Source organism: Triticum aestivum, chromosome 7A, assembly GCF_018294505.1.
Source record: "Triticum aestivum cultivar Chinese Spring chromosome 7A, IWGSC CS RefSeq v2.1, whole genome shotgun sequence".
Lineage (NCBI taxonomy): Eukaryota > Viridiplantae > Streptophyta > Magnoliopsida > Poales > Poaceae > Triticum > Triticum aestivum.
The window spans coordinates 657,519,039-657,538,718 of NC_057812.1; the positions used below are offsets into that span (position 1 = coordinate 657,519,039).

At 44.7% G+C, this 19,680-nt stretch overlaps 1 protein-coding gene and 1 long non-coding RNA gene across 4 annotated transcripts; both read right to left on the reverse strand.

The window, feature by feature from the left end:
• Positions 1–431: 431 nt before the first annotated feature.
• LOC123154369 (uncharacterized) lies at positions 432–6,631 on the reverse strand. Of its 2 annotated transcripts, none has more exons than XR_006476815.1 (3): positions 6,079–6,631; positions 1,358–1,526; positions 432–1,164 (listed from the first exon to the last, which is right to left on the reverse strand). It is a non-coding gene; the product is annotated as an uncharacterized lncRNA (long non-coding RNA). The 2 variants fall into 2 exon arrangements; XR_006476816.1 differs by having other exon boundaries at positions 1,354–1,526.
• Positions 6,632–14,128: 7,497 nt separating this feature from the next.
• Positions 14,129–18,722, reverse strand: LOC123149046 (uncharacterized). 2 transcript variants are annotated; one of them, XM_044568582.1, is made up of 13 exons: positions 18,017–18,722; positions 17,704–17,905; positions 17,149–17,580; positions 16,914–17,066; positions 16,437–16,671; positions 16,144–16,342; positions 15,967–16,035; positions 15,509–15,883; positions 15,235–15,430; positions 15,046–15,144; positions 14,700–14,956; positions 14,529–14,604; positions 14,129–14,444 (listed from the first exon to the last, which is right to left on the reverse strand). In XM_044568582.1, the coding sequence occupies exons 8-13, from the start codon at positions 15,601–15,603 to the stop codon at positions 14,301–14,303; spliced, it is 867 nt and encodes a 288-aa protein (XP_044424517.1). In that variant the 5' UTR covers positions 15,604–15,883; positions 15,967–16,035; positions 16,144–16,342; positions 16,437–16,671; positions 16,914–17,066; positions 17,149–17,580; positions 17,704–17,905; positions 18,017–18,722; the 3' UTR covers positions 14,129–14,300. The 2 variants fall into 2 exon arrangements, with proteins under 2 accessions (XP_044424517.1, XP_044424516.1); XM_044568581.1 differs by having other exon boundaries at positions 17,149–17,905.
• Between the last annotated feature and the right edge of the window lie 958 nt (positions 18,723–19,680).

Genomic DNA, 19,680 nt, shown 5'->3' on the forward strand with positions numbered 1-19,680 from the left:
ACCTCCCATGAAAGAAGTTAAAATCAGGCAGGCCAACAAATGCTAGGGACAAAGCGCCATATGAAGGAATGACAAAGAGGAGCAGGTTCTGTAGCATCTGCAAAGGTAAGGGGTACAAACACACAACTTGCCCCGAACATGGGGATGCTCCGAAAATTCCAAGGAAGGAGGCGAAGTGCAGTAACTGTGGAGTAGTTGGACATAGGAAAAACACTTGTGGCAGAGTTGCCGGCGATTGAATAGTTCGTGATGTGGTCTAGGGTTTCCTTAGGAATTCTGATGTAGCAAATATTTGTAACGTTGTAATAAGTTATGCACCCTCAACCGAAATTTGAGTATTTGAACTTTTAATTAAATAGAGTGCGGTGGAAGTGCTGAAGAGCTGCTGGTGTGTAGACATATGTTTTTGCACGTAGAAAGTATGGGCAGTGCAGGCTGATGAGATACAGAACATTTAGGCAGTGGCATGTATGGCTGCCAATAGGCTTGCATTCATGGACAGATCCTAACGCGTGGCCGTGCCCTACGAACCCCCCGGGTTTAAATGTTCGAAATTTGAACTACCGCTGGCGGGATATGAGCTGGCGAAGTACTCCCTCCGCCCCGAAAAACATGTCACAGGCTTAGTTCATTTGTAATTTTGCTAAAAAGCCCTCACAGATTTAAAACCATCTCAAATAAGTCCCTCCATCCCCGTCTTCTTCCTCCACCTTCCTTCGCCGTTGACAGGGGCCGGCGCCGCCCAGCTGCGCGATTCGTCGCCCACCAGGAAGTCCTCCGCCGCCGTCGCCACGTACCCGCGCCCGCCTCAAGCTCCAGCACGTCCTCCTTGAGCTCCCGCGGATCCTCCTCGAGCTCCCGCGTGTGCGCCACCGAAGTTCCTCCCGGCCGTGATCCCCTTCGGGCGTCGCGGGAAACTGGACCAGGAGCCCACGTGCTTCCTCCTCGATCTCCCACGCGAGCCCCTACTGCTCCTTCTCCCCTGCCCGCGCGCCCGTGTGGTTGCTTCTCCCCTGCCACCGGTGGAGCTCGTCTGCCCCTGCTGCTGCTCATCTTCCCCTGCTGCTGCTGCTCGTCTGCCCCGACGCTGCTCGTGCGGCAGGGCCGTCGCCGCCGCTGCTTCCCTGACGCTGCTCCATCCCCGCCCGATCGAGGTGATTTCTCCTGCCACAAGAAACAAATTGATTCCAGTGTCAAGCAAAGTGATTCATGTACATGATTCCAGTATTTTTGGAAACAAATTGATTCTAGTGAGAAAATCAAGCAAAGTGATTCCAAAATTTTTAAAAACAAAATGATTCTAGTGTTATTAGTGAGATATTCAAGAAAATTGATTCTAGTGAGGCGCAGGACCTACTACTTTGCTCCCATGAGCCTGCCCGTCGTGATGCTACTCTTCTCTTGCTAACTGCTTGCAGTGTTGCTACTGCTGATGCTCCATCACCCGTGCTGCTGCTGCTGACCATCTGTTGTTGATCCAAGTGACCGTGGTGCTACTGTCTGATCTCTGAAGAGGGTACTGCTACCTGAAAATTGTGTGCTTGGTAGATCAAATGACTGTGTTGCTTTGCAGTCAAATTTAAAAATCTCTGTTACTGTAATTGCAGTAGATCAAATGATTCAAATCCAGTCACTGTTACAAGATCCTGAAAATTCAAATTCAGTCACTGTTACAACCCCAAAAAGAATTTATGTGTGCCTGATAGATTAAAATTTTGAATTGTGTGATTGATAGTGTTGGAAGCAATTGTGTGTGATTGTTGACTGCAAATTTTCGGAATGCAAATTTGTAATGCATGAAACATAAGGCACATATTCACACTAAATCAATTTTGATAGTGTCAAAGCATACAGTAGTAGTGACAGTAATTTTGATAATTCAAGCAAATTAATTGAACCTATCTATGCTTGACATGGCACAGAAAAAATCAGTAGATGCAGAGCAATTATGATCTAAACAAACATTGTCTCTAGAACTGTTACTAGAGGAACTACTGTAAGTAGAGTAAAGTTGGTTGTGAATGAAGGAAAAAAACATGGGCCAGTTGTTAAGCCAAGCAGAACAAGATGATTTAGCGGCATTAGCACTTTAGCAGAGCACATCACGGTTCAGAGACAGAGAAGAAAAAACCTGCTCCAAAGTAGCAGAAATAAGACAAATTCATTCATGGCAGTAAAAAAGATGTTAGGAGCAGAATCATGAGATGATAAGTAGAGTAGTTATATATGGCACTTGCTAGAGGAACTGCTACTAGCTCTGGGACCTCTATCAGTACTAGAGGAACAAACAAGTGAATGGCTGTAGAAACTACTGTAAGTATAGTAAAATTCAATTAAAACTATTGTAAGTAGAGTAACTTCAGTTAAAACTACTGTAAGTAGAGTAACTTCAGTTAAAACTACTGTAAGTAGAGTAAAGTTCAGCAAAACTACTCTAACTAGAGTAAAATTCAGTAAACTGGATTAGTTTGACATGAAGGTACACTGAATGCATTTCTATGACAAAATCCTATTATAGAAATTGACAATATGTACACATACATAAAATAACTTCCCATTGGAAGTCAAGAGAAGCAAGCAAGCAAGAAAGGAACAAGACATGGTCAAAATTCAGTTAAGATACATACAGTAAAATCCAATTGCATGACAGGAGTTGAAATCCAATTCTTTCTGAAATGACAGGAGTTGGAAGTTTCATAAGAAATGAAATGGTGTTACAAAGGCTCCTGTCATAACATTTCTTAGTTAGTAGTTCACATTTTTGTAATGGTTGCAAGGCTCCTATCATTCTACTCATTTTTTGTGTGTATATCCTTGTTATGGTACCATGATGTACTCATCTTTTGTCATGGCTAGCAGGAGTATGGATTTGAACATGATGCCTCAAGAGGAAGACGATGAAGGTGTTAATTTGAATTTGATGCCTCAAGAGGAGGAACCTCAAGTGGCAGAGAATGTAGTTATGGATTTGAACTTGATGCCTCAAGAGGAAGACGATGAAGATATGAATTGGATGCCTCAAGAAGATGAAGGGAAAGAGGATGAAGCTCAAGAGGAAGAGGATCAAGTTATGAATTGGATACTTCAAGAGAAGAGAAGAGAATTGTCAGATAAGGAGAGACATGGTGTTTACTTTGCATTGCTGGTAATCCAGCTCAGAGATGGGTCTGTTCAACCAGACGACAAGCTGCTAGTCTCAAACCTGTTGGACATAAGTGTACGATCTGTTGACAGAATCTGGGAACAGACTAAAAAGAAAATTGCCGATGGCAAAGAAGTAGATGTCTCAAGCAAGAAGCCAGGAAGATCCGGCCGAAAGAGAAAGGAGTTAGATCTAGAGAGGACCTCAACAATCCCACTGAATAAAAGAAGAACAATTCGATCTCTGGCATGGTCTCTAGGTGTGGCCCGATCGACCCTACATAAGAGGTTCCAGTTGAATGAGCTCAACCGCATCACAAGCACCGTGAAGCCTCACCTCAAGCTAGAGAACAAGCTTGCGAGATCGAAATTTTATATGTCCATGGTCGATGACAATTCGATCTCAACTTCTCGGGCTATGTTAAAACCAATGACGAATATGGTTCACATCGATGAGAAGTGGTTTGACATGACGAGAGTGAAGAATATTTACTATGTACTTCCAGGAGAACCTGAACCGAAGCACACCATGTCAAACACTCACAACATTGGGAAGGTGGTGTTCCTAACAGCTGTTGCCAAGCCTCGATATAACAATGAGGGGGAGCTAACATTCGATGGGAAGATCAGCATTTGGGCATTCGTCGAAGAGACTAAGGCAAAGCGGACAAGTCAAAACAGAACAAAGGGAACAAAAGTGTTGACATCAGTGAAAGTAACCAGGCCTATGTGCAGAGATTATCTAATCAATAAGGTTATCCCGGCAATTCAGGATAAGTGGCCTGACGATGATGAGGGAGCAACAATATTCATCCAACAGGATAACGCAAAGCCTCATGTCCTTCCCAATGATGTAGCTTTTCGAGAAGCTGTGGGACAAACTTATCTTGACATCCGATTGCTACAATAGCCCCCAAATAGCCCTGAGTTAAATTGTTTGGACCTCTGCCTCCATAACTCTCTCCAGTCTCTAACCGGCTGCAGGTCACCTACAAACATCCAGGAACTGGTACAGGGTGTGGAAGAGGAATTCGAGAATTACGATCCCGACAAGTTGCACAGAAGCTTTATCACATTAGAAGCAGTTATGTTTGAAGTTATGAAAGACAAAGGAGGAAATCAATATAAGTTGCCCCACTTGCACAAGGATCACGTTCAAAATGCTAGAATGGAAATAAGCGGTGTATATTGCGACAGTCGGGTAGTTGTTGATACTAGGGCCATTATAGAAGAAATGGAAATTGCAATAGGAAAAGAAAGTGAAAGGAAAGAATTAGCTAGAGAAGGGAAACGAAAGAAGAGTAAAGGGAAGGGAAGGGAAGTGAAGTGAAGAAATGGCCAGAGAAAGGAAAATAATGTAGCCAAGAGGGGACAAAGAGGCCCTTATGTCATGTAGTCAGGTAGTCGTTGATACCAGGTGCTCCTTGTGTATGTCTTGTGTAATCTTGTGTCAAGAGGGGACAAAGAGGCCCTTATGTCATCTCCTTGTGTATGCCTTGTCTAATCCTTGTATATCAACTCCTTGTTGAAATTTATTGGAATTATGTGGGTTATTTGGATTAATTGAATTATCTGGGTTATTTGAATTAATTTGGGTTATTTGGATTTATTTGAATTATTTGAATTGATCTGGATTAATTTTAGTTATTTGAATTAATTTGGATTAATTTTAGTTATCTGAATTAATTTAAAATATTTGGATTTACAATGTGCCTCAACTATCCTATCTTGGAGCAACAAATGATCATGTACAATTTGAATTTGAATTTTTTGTTCTAAAGACGGTTTGAGCATTATGGTTATGGTTCTTCACAAATTACACTGTCAATTTCATTCTTTAAACAGTGTGTTGCAAGAGAGATAATTCTAAGAAGTCAGAAACATTCAATCACAAGAAAATTAACAAAAAATGAAAGATAACCTAACATTACTCCTCAGTTGTACTCCAGTGGAGAGCATTATAAGAGAAATGCTCAATTGTAGGTAATGCAACATCATGGGAGCCAAAAGAAAACAAAGATAGTGGCTGAAAAAATTACTCCAGTTCATTGTGCTGGAGTACTCCATCAGCAACAATCATAAGTGGCAAAGAATATTCAACTTAACAATCAGCAGCAGCTTCATTATTCCATTAACAGTACTGGAGTAAGCTACTGAAGCGACAACCAATTAGGAGGCCCACACTACTATCCTGGAAGATGCAGCTATTACTCCTTTGGTTTACAAACTGGACTTTTAACTGACTTTTAAACTGAATTTTTACTTCAAAATAAGAGTACCATGCCTTCTTAATTGAATTTTTAACATAATCTCTCTCTTGGCCTAGGAGTACTCAATTTCAATCTCTCTCTTAGCGTAGGAGTACTGAATTTTTACAGTAGATTTACACTGATTTTCCAACTCAAGCAGTATCCATTCACTTATTTGGATTTTCCAACTCAAAATAAGAGCACCATGCCTACTTAACTGAATTTTTAACATAATCTCTCTCTTGGCCTAGGAGTACTGAATTTTTGAACAATAAATGGACACACATGACGGCTACTCTTGTTTGCAGTAAGATGAATGTATTACATCTAACTTGGGCAATTTACTGCATAAGCAAGTTTTAGGCTCTCAAAAACAACTACACAGAGTATAATTCACAAGTTGACATCACACTTTACAAAAGCACATCTCAGTTTACAGGAGTACATCTCACATTCACTAAAATTCAGTAGACAGAGAATAAGTGGTTCAGAGAATACACACATTCAGTAAATTCAGTAAAGATGAAGTTGGTGACTAGCAGAGATGAAGTGATTCAGTAAAGATGAAGTGACTCAGTAAATTCAGAGAATACTCAAATTCAGTAAATTCAGTAAGTACTTCATCTCGGGCACTGGTTTACAGAGAATACTCAAATTCAGTAAATTCAGTAGACAGAGAGGTTCATACCCAGGTTGTAGCCGCCGCCGCTGCTGCCCAGGCTGTAGGACTTGGAGATGCTGGAGAAGATTTGTAGCGGCCGCCGCTGCTGCCAAGTGAGCAGGCACGACCAACTGGACAGCCGCTGCCGCTGCCGCGGTGTTACAGCCGCCGCCGCCGCCACTGCCGCTGCCGCGGTGTTACCGCTGCCGCGGGTCTTCCACCAGAGAAACAATGAAGAAGAAGCCGCAAATCCATGAGCAAATCCACGAGCTTAAGCTTGTTGTCGTCGTCGGGCTCATCAGCGCGGCGGTAGCTGGGGAAATCTAAGATTTTTATGAGGAAGGGGGGAGCTTGGGGAGGAAGGCGAGCGGCAGATGCAGCGGCGGAGCAGGAGGCAGCTGCGGCGAGGGAGCGGGGGAGCAGGGGAGCCGCAGGGCGGGGAGCAGGGCAGCTGCGGCGAGGGAGCGGGGAAGCGACGGCGGTGGGGAGCAGCGCAGCTGGGGATTCTGTCGGAGGAGGACACGAGGAGTGCGGATTTGGTCGGGAGAAACTGAAGGGTTTTCTTGAAAAAATATCCTCGCGACATGTTTTTCGGGACGGAGGGAGTAGTACATAAAGCACCCTGAGCCGGTAGGAAGGCTCATAGCAGAAACAAAAGCTCACAAACAAGTGCCCAAGGTGAACATGGCTGCCTCCTTCAGCTGGCCCAGCTCTGGTGTGGTGATCTCCAGTCTAGGTTGGTCACCGCCAGACTATATTGGGGATGAGGTATGCAAGTTGGTTTGCCAATCTATTCCATTTAGTTCTGCAGTCAGTTTTAATCTCCTGCTTGATCGATTTTGACAGTACTTTGCGAGTCTTTCTGGGGGCGGGAAGCACTTGGACGACAGAGCATCTGGAGAGCATGAGTTCAAGGGCCATATCGATGACGAGGTAAGATGTAGAGTTTTTTTATTGGCGTGTTTTCGCGAGTTACAACTGCTAGGAAGATTTAGATGTATAATGCTTTGGGCTATTGGTACTGGCATCAATCCGTGGAGGGGCAGCTAGATGTAGAAAATGAGGGCGAGGGGGCGCGAGGGATGAAGATGCAGAGGTAATCGCTGCACAATTTGGGAAGGGATCTTGTCAGTTCTATGGTTGTTGACAAAACCGGTGTCTCTTTTTTTGGTCAGGAGGTGATGCAGATGGGGAACATGGAGGAAGCCGTGGGCGATTACGATCCCGACACTGTTGAGCACGTGCCCGCGGCCGTGCTAGAGGAGGGAGAGGAGTCAGGAAACCGCGCGCAAGAAGGGCATGAGACTGAGGAAGAAGACGATGCAACCAGCCATGTGTCCAAGCGGCAGCCTGTTGAATAAGTGGCGGCCGTAGTTAGGTCAGTGGGGCAGTGGGGGTTGCATGCATGCAGTCCACCGTATGGCTCCGTCAGAAGGAGTGGGTGATCGCTAATGATAAGATGCATGGTTGCCGGTTTAGGGAGTAGTGTCGAACTGATTGCCATGATGCAATCACTATGTAATATGGATCCGATGTAGTGCTTTGCGTAAAACGAAATTTGTAGAGTGCTTATAATTAATGCAGTGGTTAGCAGTAGTTGTTAAAAATAGTTAAGCGAACTAGCGTGCGGGCCATACGGAAGTGGGGAGTTGTTTATTTAGAAACACCTGGTCTCTTGGTAAGTGGCATGCATGCCTTGAATAATTAGAATTAAAAATGGGACGAGACTTGCCTGCTCCTCGCGTGTGTGCCCATCCGTGCTCCTGCATACGTGGCTTGATTTGATTGGAATAAAATAAGACCCGACCTCACCCCCTTAAAATCAGGGAGAGATGATTAGATTAGAAAAGAAAAAGGAAAAAGGACAGCCGTAGGATGAAGTGAGGGCACGAATGGGAGCATACGGATGGAGCAGGCAAGCAGGATCCTTAAAAATGGTGGGAGCGTGGATAGCAGGGGTTTGCATGCATGCAGATGAGTCGCTGCATCTGTGGCCCACTGCATGTGGAAGTAAGAAGCAGTCCATGCATGCCAATCCAAACCCAGGGGATCTGGTGTGAGAAAATCTTTGTCAGGGAGTTTCCGTGGATCTAAGCTTAAAGTGGTGGAGTAAATGTAGTCTGTGTCGGATGAACAGTACGTCAGACGTAGCGTAGCAAAAAGATGGTACAAAAGGCAGCGGAGATGTCGGAAACAACCCTTGTGGAGGGACCGGTCCTTGAACGTCGAGCCAACTGCAGATGGGACCCTATAGATACACTTACCAGTGAAGCCTTCATGCCTAACTTTTTTGGAATGTTCCAAAGGTACCATATGCACGTACGTGCACGAGATGGAGATAAAAGCCGTCGGCACTGTACGTGTAGCGTAGGAATAAAAGGTAAGTTGCCGGTACAAGCGAAAAATGCATGTTGCACTTTGGAGTTTGTATGGCGGGCTCGTTTTGGAGGGTAGGCACGCGGTAGCTGGCGCTAGTAAATGACAGTAGTAAAAAAATAAAATGAGATGTAATACATGCGGACTAGAAGAAGCTGCCGGGGAGGGTCGAGGGTGTAGAGAACAGTGCTCACTGTGGAGAAGAGGGTAATAGGGGATAGAAGTAGAGCAAAGTAGTAGAGCCAAGAGCAGAGTCCACTAGGGTTGGGTCTAATCCGGCGACCGTGGAGGAACAACGGCGGGAGGAGATCCTAAACCGGCGCATGCGGAGGTAAGCATCGTATTCCCCTCGCTATTACTCATTGGCTGGAGCGCTGGGTTCCTAATCTGCTGCTGGCCATGCTTGCGCAGCCGCCAATGGCGGAGCTGTCCGCGGGGTCGTCGTCGTCCAGGCGACATCGGTCACCGTTGGCTACGAGGAGAAGCAGCGCATGGGGATGCCTTGGAGGCGAGCCGTTCAAGGTGACGCATGGAGTTGACCTGGAGAAGACCGGAACCATGCGGGGTGTGTTCTCTGGGGCGCCTCTCCTGGGAGTAGGCACGATGTGCTACCCGCTTGTGCACAAGACAGGGCTTGGATCTTTGCTTATGGTGAGGTGCTCTAGTCCGTTTGGCAAGAACTTTTACGGGTAGTGCCTAGAGCGTGTGGACACGTCGGAGAAGTATACATTGAAATTCCACTTCCGTGATGGTGAAATCCGTGAGATAACAAGGCGGGACGTAGAGAGAATCATGGGGGTTAAGTCTGGTAGTAGGAAGATTAAGCTAGGGACACCAAAAGATAAGGGGAAAAAAGTTGAGGCGGTACAGAAGTTGTTGAATCTACGGATGAACGGTAAGCGAGGCATTAGCATATCAGATCTGAAGAAAACTCTTCAGATTTGTGATGCTTACGGCGTGAACAAGGAGACAAGTGGGCTGATTTTGGCAGCATACACGTTGTTGTCTTGCTCAACTTTAGTATCCCCACGTCCACCGAACGCAAATGTGCCAGATGAGCTGCTCGCTTGCGTGGCAAAACCAAAAGAAATATGTGAGTATGACTGGGCTGGGTACATAATAGACGTCCTGTGATCAAGCGCTGATAAATACCAACAGGAACTGAACCAGGGTACTACTGTTTCACCCCAGGGGGTTCACATCTCTTCATTCAGGTACGTTGGATGTTAACTGAGGTCATGAAATTTTTAAGACATGTATGCTGCTTTGCGAGTACTAATCCATCTGACTCTCATTTTGCAGCTTTACTACCTGGAGTGGGTGGATTTTGGTGTCCACAGTATGTCGACGGAGTTGGTTCCCAAAATTGGTGCGTACACCTCTGAAAAAATGAATGAGTTGATCAAGATGGACATTGAGGACAGAGGACACCCAATCCCTTTGTTGAAGGTATTTCCTTATCTCTGTAGGCCACATGTCAAAAATGCAATTTTTGAGATGACATAGTTGTTCAGCGTGGATAAAAAACATTAATTCTAACAAAGTGTGAAATGGTTTTCCTGCAGACAAGATCAGAGGACAGCATGAGGCATAGGGGGGAAATCCAGCATCCTGTAATTGCTAGCTTTGCTACCTTAGCAGAGGTGTGTTGCATGATGTGAGGATAGTACACCATTTAATTGACATTCAACACTAATATGTTGCTCTTTGTGCAGAGGAAAACTGGGGTTGGAGGAATACTTGATCAAGAGGTGGTGGATAAGTTCAAGAATATAATTTTGCAACTCGCAACTGAACTGAGCGGATCAGAAGGCGGAAAAAAACTTGGTGACAACAGGAAGACATCGCTAGTGGATGAAGCTCTGCTAACGGTGGAGGGCATGAAGTCAAACATACTTGAGCTACTACTAAAGGAGATGGGATATGTAAATATGACAGAAAATGAGAAGGCATGCAAGTTGCCTAATAAATTTGGAAGCATTTGAAATTAATTTGCATTCATACCATGTGTCACATTTGGTTACTAATTGTGCATGTACAAACTATTTCCTGGATCTGTAGATGAAATGCATCATGTGGAAGTGGCTCCCCAAAGTGACGGTTCTGCAACGGGGGCGTAGACGGGGGCAACCAGGGTGCTCGAGCCATGTGGTGTAGCGGATGACGGTGCAGCAGTTTCATACGGGACAAACTCAGAAGATGCGGCATTATCACTTATCCGACTGAGAGATGAGACGCTGAAAACGGGGACGGAGCCTGAGGATGCAGACAATGATGGAGAATCGCCTCCTGCGGTGGAACACCATACATCAGGTCAGTAGAGAAATAAAACAAAAAACAGAGTAATACATACAAAATGAAAACAAAAATGAATTGTGTGTGCCTGATATCATTTTGAATATTCAGAGAGCTATGGATTGGTGACGGCAAGTGATTTCATGTCAAATGCAAGGATGGAAGAGGACATTGCTGAAATCAGAGGTAAACTGTAAGAAGAAGCATCGCATGGTAGTGCAGGGTCACTACTGCTGGGAAATTGGTCGAAATAACTATAATTGTTGATCTGGCAGATCGAGGGGACAATGTATCTGCAGTAGATAAAAGTCAAGACGTAGGGCACAAGGAGATGAAGGGAGGAAAGAAAATGGCGGCCTTGCTGAAGAGATTAGAACCTAGGCGACCAAAAAGAAAGTGCGCTTTGTCTCAGAGATAGCTGACATAATCCCCCACATAGCGGACTTGGACAACGAAGCTGAAGGTGAGTCGGCAAAGTTTTGTTTTTTAAATTCCTGCATTTTGGTACATCGATTCATTAGTATGAAGTGCTTCACTCAGGAACAGGGGGCATGGCCCATATGGTGGTGAACCAAGAAGATGCTACATGTCAAGATGAAGAGATGGGACAAGGTGGAGATCAAGTAGCCGGTCCAGGTGCGACTGACTGTAAGGCCCTTATGGTGGTGAAGCAAGAAGATGCTACATGTCAAGATGAAGAGGTGGGACAAGATGGAGAGCAAGAAGCCAGTTCGGGTTTGACTTACTATAAGGCATCACTTCCAGCATCAGAGGGAGGTGGCGTGGTGCTGGCTTTGCCATTTTGTGAGGACGGGCCAGTTCAGGAATTGGAGAACTATGCTGAAGCTGCAGTCCATGGGATTTCCTCTGTGGGTAAAAATACATGCGACACCCAAACAACAAGAGCTGAAGATGTTTGTTCAACAGGTATTTTTGAGCTAGTAAACTAATTTTTTGCTGGTGAGGTTAGACAACGGCTAATTGATTGGAAAATGTTTTCTGATGCAGCAATGTTAGTTGGTTTCCTCCACAGCTCCGAAGCTAATTTGGCTATCCCGGAGAAGGGAGCAGGTAAAATGAAGTGCTTAGATAGGAGGGTGGAAAGACATTTGTGTATTTCAAACTTTGATCTGAACATCATGCCTGACTATGCAGGGGTTAACCAGATTGAAGTTGAGAATGTACAGATTAAGAACACCGATGACTGCACGCTGGTTGAAGGTCAAACTTCAGGGGGGGGGGGGGGGGGGGCAGGTAAAAAAATGCTACATGCCTGTTGACTTTCATTTACTGGTAGTAAAAAATAGGATCTTGGAATGGAAAGTAGGTAGTGACATTTCTTTTGTACTACGGCAGGACAAGATGTTTCTACATTTGCCAAGGGAGCATTGGTTCATCTTTTTTTGCACGTAGTGAAGTTGGAAATGGAGGCAGACTTCCCTGGGAAACTAGGACTCCATAATGAGAAGCCACGGCCGAAGAGTGTGATCCTTTTCTATGATTTGTTGAAGAAATGTGATGATGAAATTGATCTAGCAAAGTAGGTTCTACTTAGTTTAGTGACTGCAAGTTTTTTTTTGAACTTAGTTCATGGTAGGCGTGGGTGCAGACGAACTAAGTATACATAATTTTTTGCAGGAGATGGTTTATGCACGAGCATCCACAATGGATGGTGCTGAGAGGGGAAGATTTTGTGGATCAATTCGGACCCTGGGGGGAGCTAGACAGGCTAGGCATGACAGGGATTTGGAGAGCGCTAAATTGGCTAGAGAACAAGATGTATAGAGGAGCGAAGAATCGATGGAGAGCTATTCCGGACCCAAACTTGATGGTAAGCTGGATTCCATTAAGTGGCTTGCAAGCTTTGCATATTGAAAAGAATTAAGACATTTTACGATATTTGCTGCAGGTGGAGATTATGATGAAGGACCACCACAACATGATAGACTTTGAGTGTGTGAGGAGAATGCTTTGTGAAGAGTACACTGGGTACAACCTTCGAAATGTGGAGCAGGTTAGCTGAAGTTTTCCATTGAAAGAGAGGCATTAAGAAGAAAAGTTATAAGTTGACTAATTACATAAGCTCAACTAATGATGAATAGCTACTAATGTTGATGAACGACATGGAGAGCTGGTCAGTATATGCTGTGAACTTGAAGATGAAGAAGGTGGTCATCATGGATCCATCTGATTGCAATGCTGATGACTCTACAACAAAAGATAGGCACTGGCGTAATTTAAATAAACTTCTGAAGGGGTTGATTCATTGCATCAATGAATGCTTCCCGGGGTGGGAAATGACAAGGCAGGGCTGGCAAGCGGAGTACAAATATGATCTACATGAACGTTGCTCCAGGTAAAGTACATGTTATCTTATCTCCACCTATTTTATGGACCTAGTAATCTAGTTCAATCCAGTTATTGTTCTGGAATGTGGCAACAACGAGGAAACAGGCTACTACTGCATCCACATACTGAGAGAATTCGATGGCGACAGTCTTGCTAGCCCAGTGACAAAGGTAATCTCTGTTTGAACTATAACCAAAAAAGAAGAAGAACATGTATGAATTGCAGTGGATGACGGCTTTCTTGCTTCCATTTTGATACTGCAGGGGGCTGCAAAATACCTACGGAAGAGCCTACCATACCAGATGTGCACTATGGGGGCAAAGAGGCGGGAGCTGCCAGAGAAGATGGAGATGATGAGAGCTCGACGAGCTGTTGATCAGACCAAGGTTGTGCATATTGATTAGCTCAAATTGCAACAACCGTGATGAAGCAAAAACTCCGCTCTAGCAATAAAATGTGATAATACCTATGGATATCAGTCAGTGGTTATGTATGAACATAAGACTACGTTTGGAATGGCTGTGCTGCTTAAGACTACGTCATTATCTGGTTTCATGCAATGTAAGACTTCAAAAATCATGCCTGCAGTCGCTGCAGCTGGTTTCATGTAATGGAAGAGTTCATATGGCATGCATGCCGTGTCCGCATCTCCTTACGGCGCCAACGGTTTGTGTGGACTCATAATCTCATGGCTTTTAAGTTCCAAAAACATCTGCTGCAATGACATTTAGTTAGTAGGGTCGTTCATGCTTTCCAAATACAGAAAAATAGAAGGGATCATGTTCTTAACTTGGCTGTAATTGATGTAGGAAGCATAGCCTTGGCTGTGGAGATAGACTGGAAAAGTTTTTAAATGATTCTGCAAAGAACATAGGGAAAAATTCAGGAATATACATGACTGGAACACATTTGTGAACCTTCATTTGAGTGGAATGGAAAAAGAAGAGAACTAGTTTGTGAGATAGTGTGCACAGTTTTTAGAAAGTTGTGAAAAGTGAGGTCATGGATGCAAGCATTAACATAGCTGGATTACTTGGAAAAATTGTAGAACATAAGGAAAACGAATGGAGCTGCAGGGTTGACCAAAGTATATAGTAAAACTCTATCCATGGTTACATGTCCAGACACAGGAGGACTCATGCACCGAAACACATGATGATTACAAACTTGCAGTAAGTCATGGTACAAGTTTGACATAAGAAATCAACAACATCGCATCAGAGCTCTCATTAAGTTGCAACTACGGATGTTTCATCAGCTATGTCGTCAGGCGCTAAGATGTTCCACATCACGTCTGGTGGCACAGAAGATTTGTTGCCTTGTAACTTGAAGGTTTCATGGAATAAATGAAGGCGCATCCTGTCAATATTGTTCTGAAAAAAAACAAAAGGACATTAGCTAGATCAGATAAAATGACAGGTTGTGATGTTATGGTTCAGTACCGCTTGCATACAAACCTTAGTTAGTGGCACGGTTCCCTTGCTGCCATTGTAGAATCGAAGAAGATGAAGGACACATACTGCAGAATCTTCCCTACAGTATGAAATGTGAAATGAGAAGACAAACTTTATTTGGGGGCAGTTGTCAAAAGGGAAATGTAGCGACATTGACCTAAAAAGCTGTATTACCTAGAGAAAAGAGTGTCAGCCACTCGAGGGTACTTAGTGGTCCAATTTTCTTTACTCACAGGCCATCCCGAGAAAAACTCTGATATACACTTGAACAAACCGTCGTGCAATATGGAGACTGCAGCTTCGTGCATAGCTCGAACTTCGGGAGTGCACCCACTAGGACCAGAGAGAGGGTCTAGTACATGTACTTCAGTTGCAACCATGTCCCATAAATAGAGTGACCAGCCATGTGGTGTTGGCACTGGAACATAAAACTTGGGCACGGAAAAAACAGCCTCATTAGTTCAAAACATGAAACGGAGAACTGCTGACATGGATTTACAGAAAACCAGTACACACATACGTTCTGGCAAGTGTGCAGGGGGTAGAGAATGTGTTGTCCAACAAACTGCTCTTGTATTTGGATCAGGTGGATGAAATCCATACCAGCAAGAACTAACACCTGATATTAAAAGATATATCAAATAAGAACAAATGTTAGCAAAACTTTTATTTAAAAACAGTCGTAAACATAAAAAATAACTAAACTAACCGCCAAGCCATTGTCCAATATGTGAGGAAAGCTCATGTATGGACGATCTGGGTTTTCTTCCATGAAAATCTTAATGCAGCGTCGAAACAGGAGAGTAGCCATTTCATGCTGAAGATCGACAGGGGCAAGGAACTGATTCCTGATTTGCAGACCAGACACGGAGAGGTGACGAGGAGTGTTGTGGACTATCCAATTGCTGCAAATAAAGGATTGTTTTCGTCAGTACGATAGGGGGGGACAAGGTGACAGAAAAGATTGAAATAAGGGAGACGACCTGTTCAAACATTCCGCGCTAGCATTGCGCATGAAATCTTGGAGCTGCTCCATAAGAACAGTAGACTGCGGGGGAGCAGGACAATAGCCTGCCATCCAAGGATTTTTTTTTTTGCAAAGCCAGACGATGTGACGTATTTCCTCTGAGGCAACGGCCTCAGTGAATGGGCAAACACGGGGGCATCAGGGTCATCGCAGTTAAGGCGGATTTACACCTCCAAGACAACGCTGCTAACTGACGAAGCGTACTCAGAAAGGCGAACTGAATAAGTTGTGCTAGAACCATGGTCCCTCTTTGGTCTACATGAATCAACGAGAAGTGGATCACTAGCGGCGCGCTTGGATCGGTAGTTAGGGCTTGGGGAGGGGTTCGTATCTGCGAAATATAAATTGCAGCCATAAGTAAGATATCCCGTGTGGTAAGGTTTGATTTACACCCTAAGTGATGAAAAAATGTACCTGCCATGGCTGTCATATCTAGACGTCGACCAGGAATGCTCAGTGCAGCAGGGGTTCGCATCGAAGGGTCTATGAAAACAAGGAAAAATCCATGGCGTGCCATCAGACAAAATTCATCTACGAAAACTATATATGCAAATACAAACATGAATGTGGTTGGAGGATGAAAGTCAGTACCTGGAGTTGATGAACGATCATGCATTGGACAATCCAGATAACCTCTAATAGAGCAGCATATGCAACGGCTCTACAAGTTAAAGAACATTTTTTGGGCGAACGAGTGCATGTCTTCCTGGATATTCTGCATCGCAGTGTTCATGTGGAGTACCACCCTCGCGTATTGTTGCCTCAACACGATTGCGAGTGGATCACCAAACTGCGGGCAATGGGAGATGCAAAACCAATAAGTAGGTTGTATTTTGAGAGTGTGATCTGTAAGCTATCGCAAGAACAAAAAATTGTTGGCATACCAACTGAGGGTAGTTGAGTCCAATGAAATTGGAGAAGTCTGACGCAGAAAATTGCCCTGAAGGGAATGAAGAGCTCGCCGTGTGAGGCGAACATCGAATGCTCGTTGGCTGACCGATTGCAGCCCTAGTGGAACATTGAGGTGGTGTACTCCAATTAGGCCCGTATTCCGCGTCTCGTAAGTTACCAACCGAGGACATAAAATTTGATCTCGTGTAGCAAAGCCCATGAGGATCCCTAAGTTGAAACACAGAAATTAAGTATCAGTAACCGCACCAACCGCACAACGCGAACCGGCGCACCACCTAACACCACCCCACTGGAACACAACAACAACACCCAGACACCGCGCCAAAACAACACCACACAACAGGAACCACCCAAAAACACCACCTACCCCCCCCCCCCCCCCCCCCCCCCCACACACACACAAAAATGTGCTGACACCATAAAGACATTAGTAGCTTGGCAAAACATACCATGGCACTAGTGTAGGTGCTTGGCGACTTGCCAATGTCCGTGGCCATGGTGATCATTCGTCTAAGTGTGGCCCTGTCAAAGGCACTGATCCTCGGGAAAACATCATGTTTTGTCGTGAAAATACCAAGTTCAAGGTTATCAAGGAAGAAAACCTGCCACAGAAAATATAATGACCGATCAACAATATTTCTGTTGAAATAGATGGCATATATCCCAACAAAAATTTAAACACACCTGAAGAAACAAGTGACAGCCAGTGAGGTTGATAGTCTGAACATTCATCACCAAATCTTTTTGCAATTTGGTAACCGAATCCGTCAGACAGCTGAGTACATACTCACACCAATTAAATTGTTGAATGTTCTCCGGATTTGCAAGTGCTCCCCAAAAATCTATGGTGGCATAATTGTGCTTCGTGGAAGGCACCAGAATATGTCCCATCACGACGATAACAAAAGCAATCTGGAAACAATCTTCTCCAGCTTGCCAGAATCCTCTGTTATGTCCCGCTTCAGGAATTCCTCTGCAGCTCGAAGGCTGTGAGCTCCAACTTGATCCATCCTCAAGGTGCGTTTGATAAAATCAACAGAATTAGGATTTACATCCGCATCCCGGCCCTTGACATCTGGCTGCCACATGGTATGCCGAAAACTTTTCCAACATCCTCTGCCCAAAATTTTAACACCTTCTCAGTGATGTGAATCGCACACCGGTGTACTCTCACGTTGCTCATTAGCCATGCACTAAGCCTGAGATTAAATTTCTGGTGCGTTGGGAGGTCAAGCATACCTCCAAAACCGATCTCAGTCACAAGCCACTTCTTGTACTCGCTAAAATCCTTGATAACTGCGACAACTTGCTTCACTGACATCCTTGAAGTGCAGTTGGGTGCTTGCTCCAGATTTGGATCTGTGTCTGAGGTCCGACCCTGCGGCATGGGGATCTGCTCAACTTCTAGTTTGTCATCATCGCAGTTCCCAGAGCGAGACAACTGCTCAATCAAAAAAGAAGGTGCAGGCATGCAAGAAATCAACCATAGATTCGTGATAAATAAGAGAAGATAGTTACGAACACCGGCATGGAGGTTGAGAGAGAGGGTTACCTTCGGAGAGGAAGAGCAGCGGACCCATGTGGAGAAGCTACAACGATGGTAAATGACTAGTAGTTGGGACAGGGGTGGGGTGGTACATGGTGGGTGCTGGGGTAGTTGAGGCGGAGTCAAGGTAAAATAAATGAGCCCATGGCGCGTATTTTACAGTTGTAATGCTGATCGCATGGCCAGCATGCTGCTCGTTTGCATTTGTGAAAACCGGACGATAATAAAGAGACAGAAAAAAACGAAAGCATTAACTACTCATTCTGCCATTTTAAGCTGATTAACACACAGGCATAACATAACATAGGGTCATTTGTGAGATCCTAAACTGATAGTCCATGGTCGAAATCACATCAGCCATACATAATGACACACATAACTGAAACTAGCTGTCATGCACCCGGTACAAGCACAGGAGAACACCTGATGCATCTACTGCCAGCACCTAAACTATCAGAACTATGCCTAATGGCCGCCTCACTTAAAATACACCACTGCCAGTATGAGGACAGAGATGCCAAGCAAGAACATGAGAAGAATCAATGCGGCGCCCAGCATAAGCACCATGGCCCTGCCGAAATCTGGACCACCACGCGCCTTGGTATCAGCGGGAGCAACTCCATGTCGGGATCCTGCGGACCAGAGGAAGAAGAAGCATACATGGTGGTGGAGGATGGGATCTAGTGACAATGGGGATCTAGTGACGATGGTAGTGGAGGATGGGATCTGAAGACATATATCTCATGGGGGAACCTGCTGGCCGCCCGTGAGCTCACAAAGTGGGCCATGCAACCAGGAGTTCAGGGAAAACGGCCCATGACCATGACAAACAGCCCAAATAATCTTAGTAACGATAGGACCGTAGTGGACCAAATTAGCTGGGCCTCATAATTGACTACAGACAACCAAGAGGAGCACTGTTCTAAAAATGCTGGGCTAATGAGATACAATGGCATATACCTGCATGAGCGGGCATCTCTAGGAGGACGAACGTCCTGGATAATGTGACCATATGCCAGTACGACCCATATTGAATTTTCGCTATGCGTTCCTCCTTTATGTCCGAATAGTTGAAGGCCGCCCCTAAAATTTTCTGTTTGGTGGAAGGTGATTAGACATTTGATGGAAGACAAATAGTAGCATTTACCGGAAGCTACTAATTAGCATTATATTTAGAGGAAGCTACTAACGATAGCTAGCACGCATGATATTTGGCGGAAGCTACTAATGCACGTTGTTGCACAAGCTACTAATACAATGCTAATGATATGCACTTTTTTTGGAAGCTACTACTGATATGCTATGTTTGCATACTCAAGTGCTTAGTATGTGTCCGCTGCTATTTGACGAAAGGTTGATGGAAGGCAGTCACTATTTGGCTGAACATTATTGCCGCTGCTATTTTTTAAGTTAATAGAGATGAACATTTAAGGTATATATAGCCACATGACCGGTTCCCGTAACATATACGCGGACACGGACGCGTCTGGAGACGGCCCGTGGAATGATAGTGTGTTCATCATCTTAAGAGATAGCGTTGGAGATGCCCTTGCTACACAGTAGTCGAGTTCTCTTCATTCCCCACCAGCATCTCCATCACACAACTTCTCGATCTATGGAATGGGAACCAGAGCAGCAGGATCCATGTTTCGCCCTTGTCGGCATCTGGA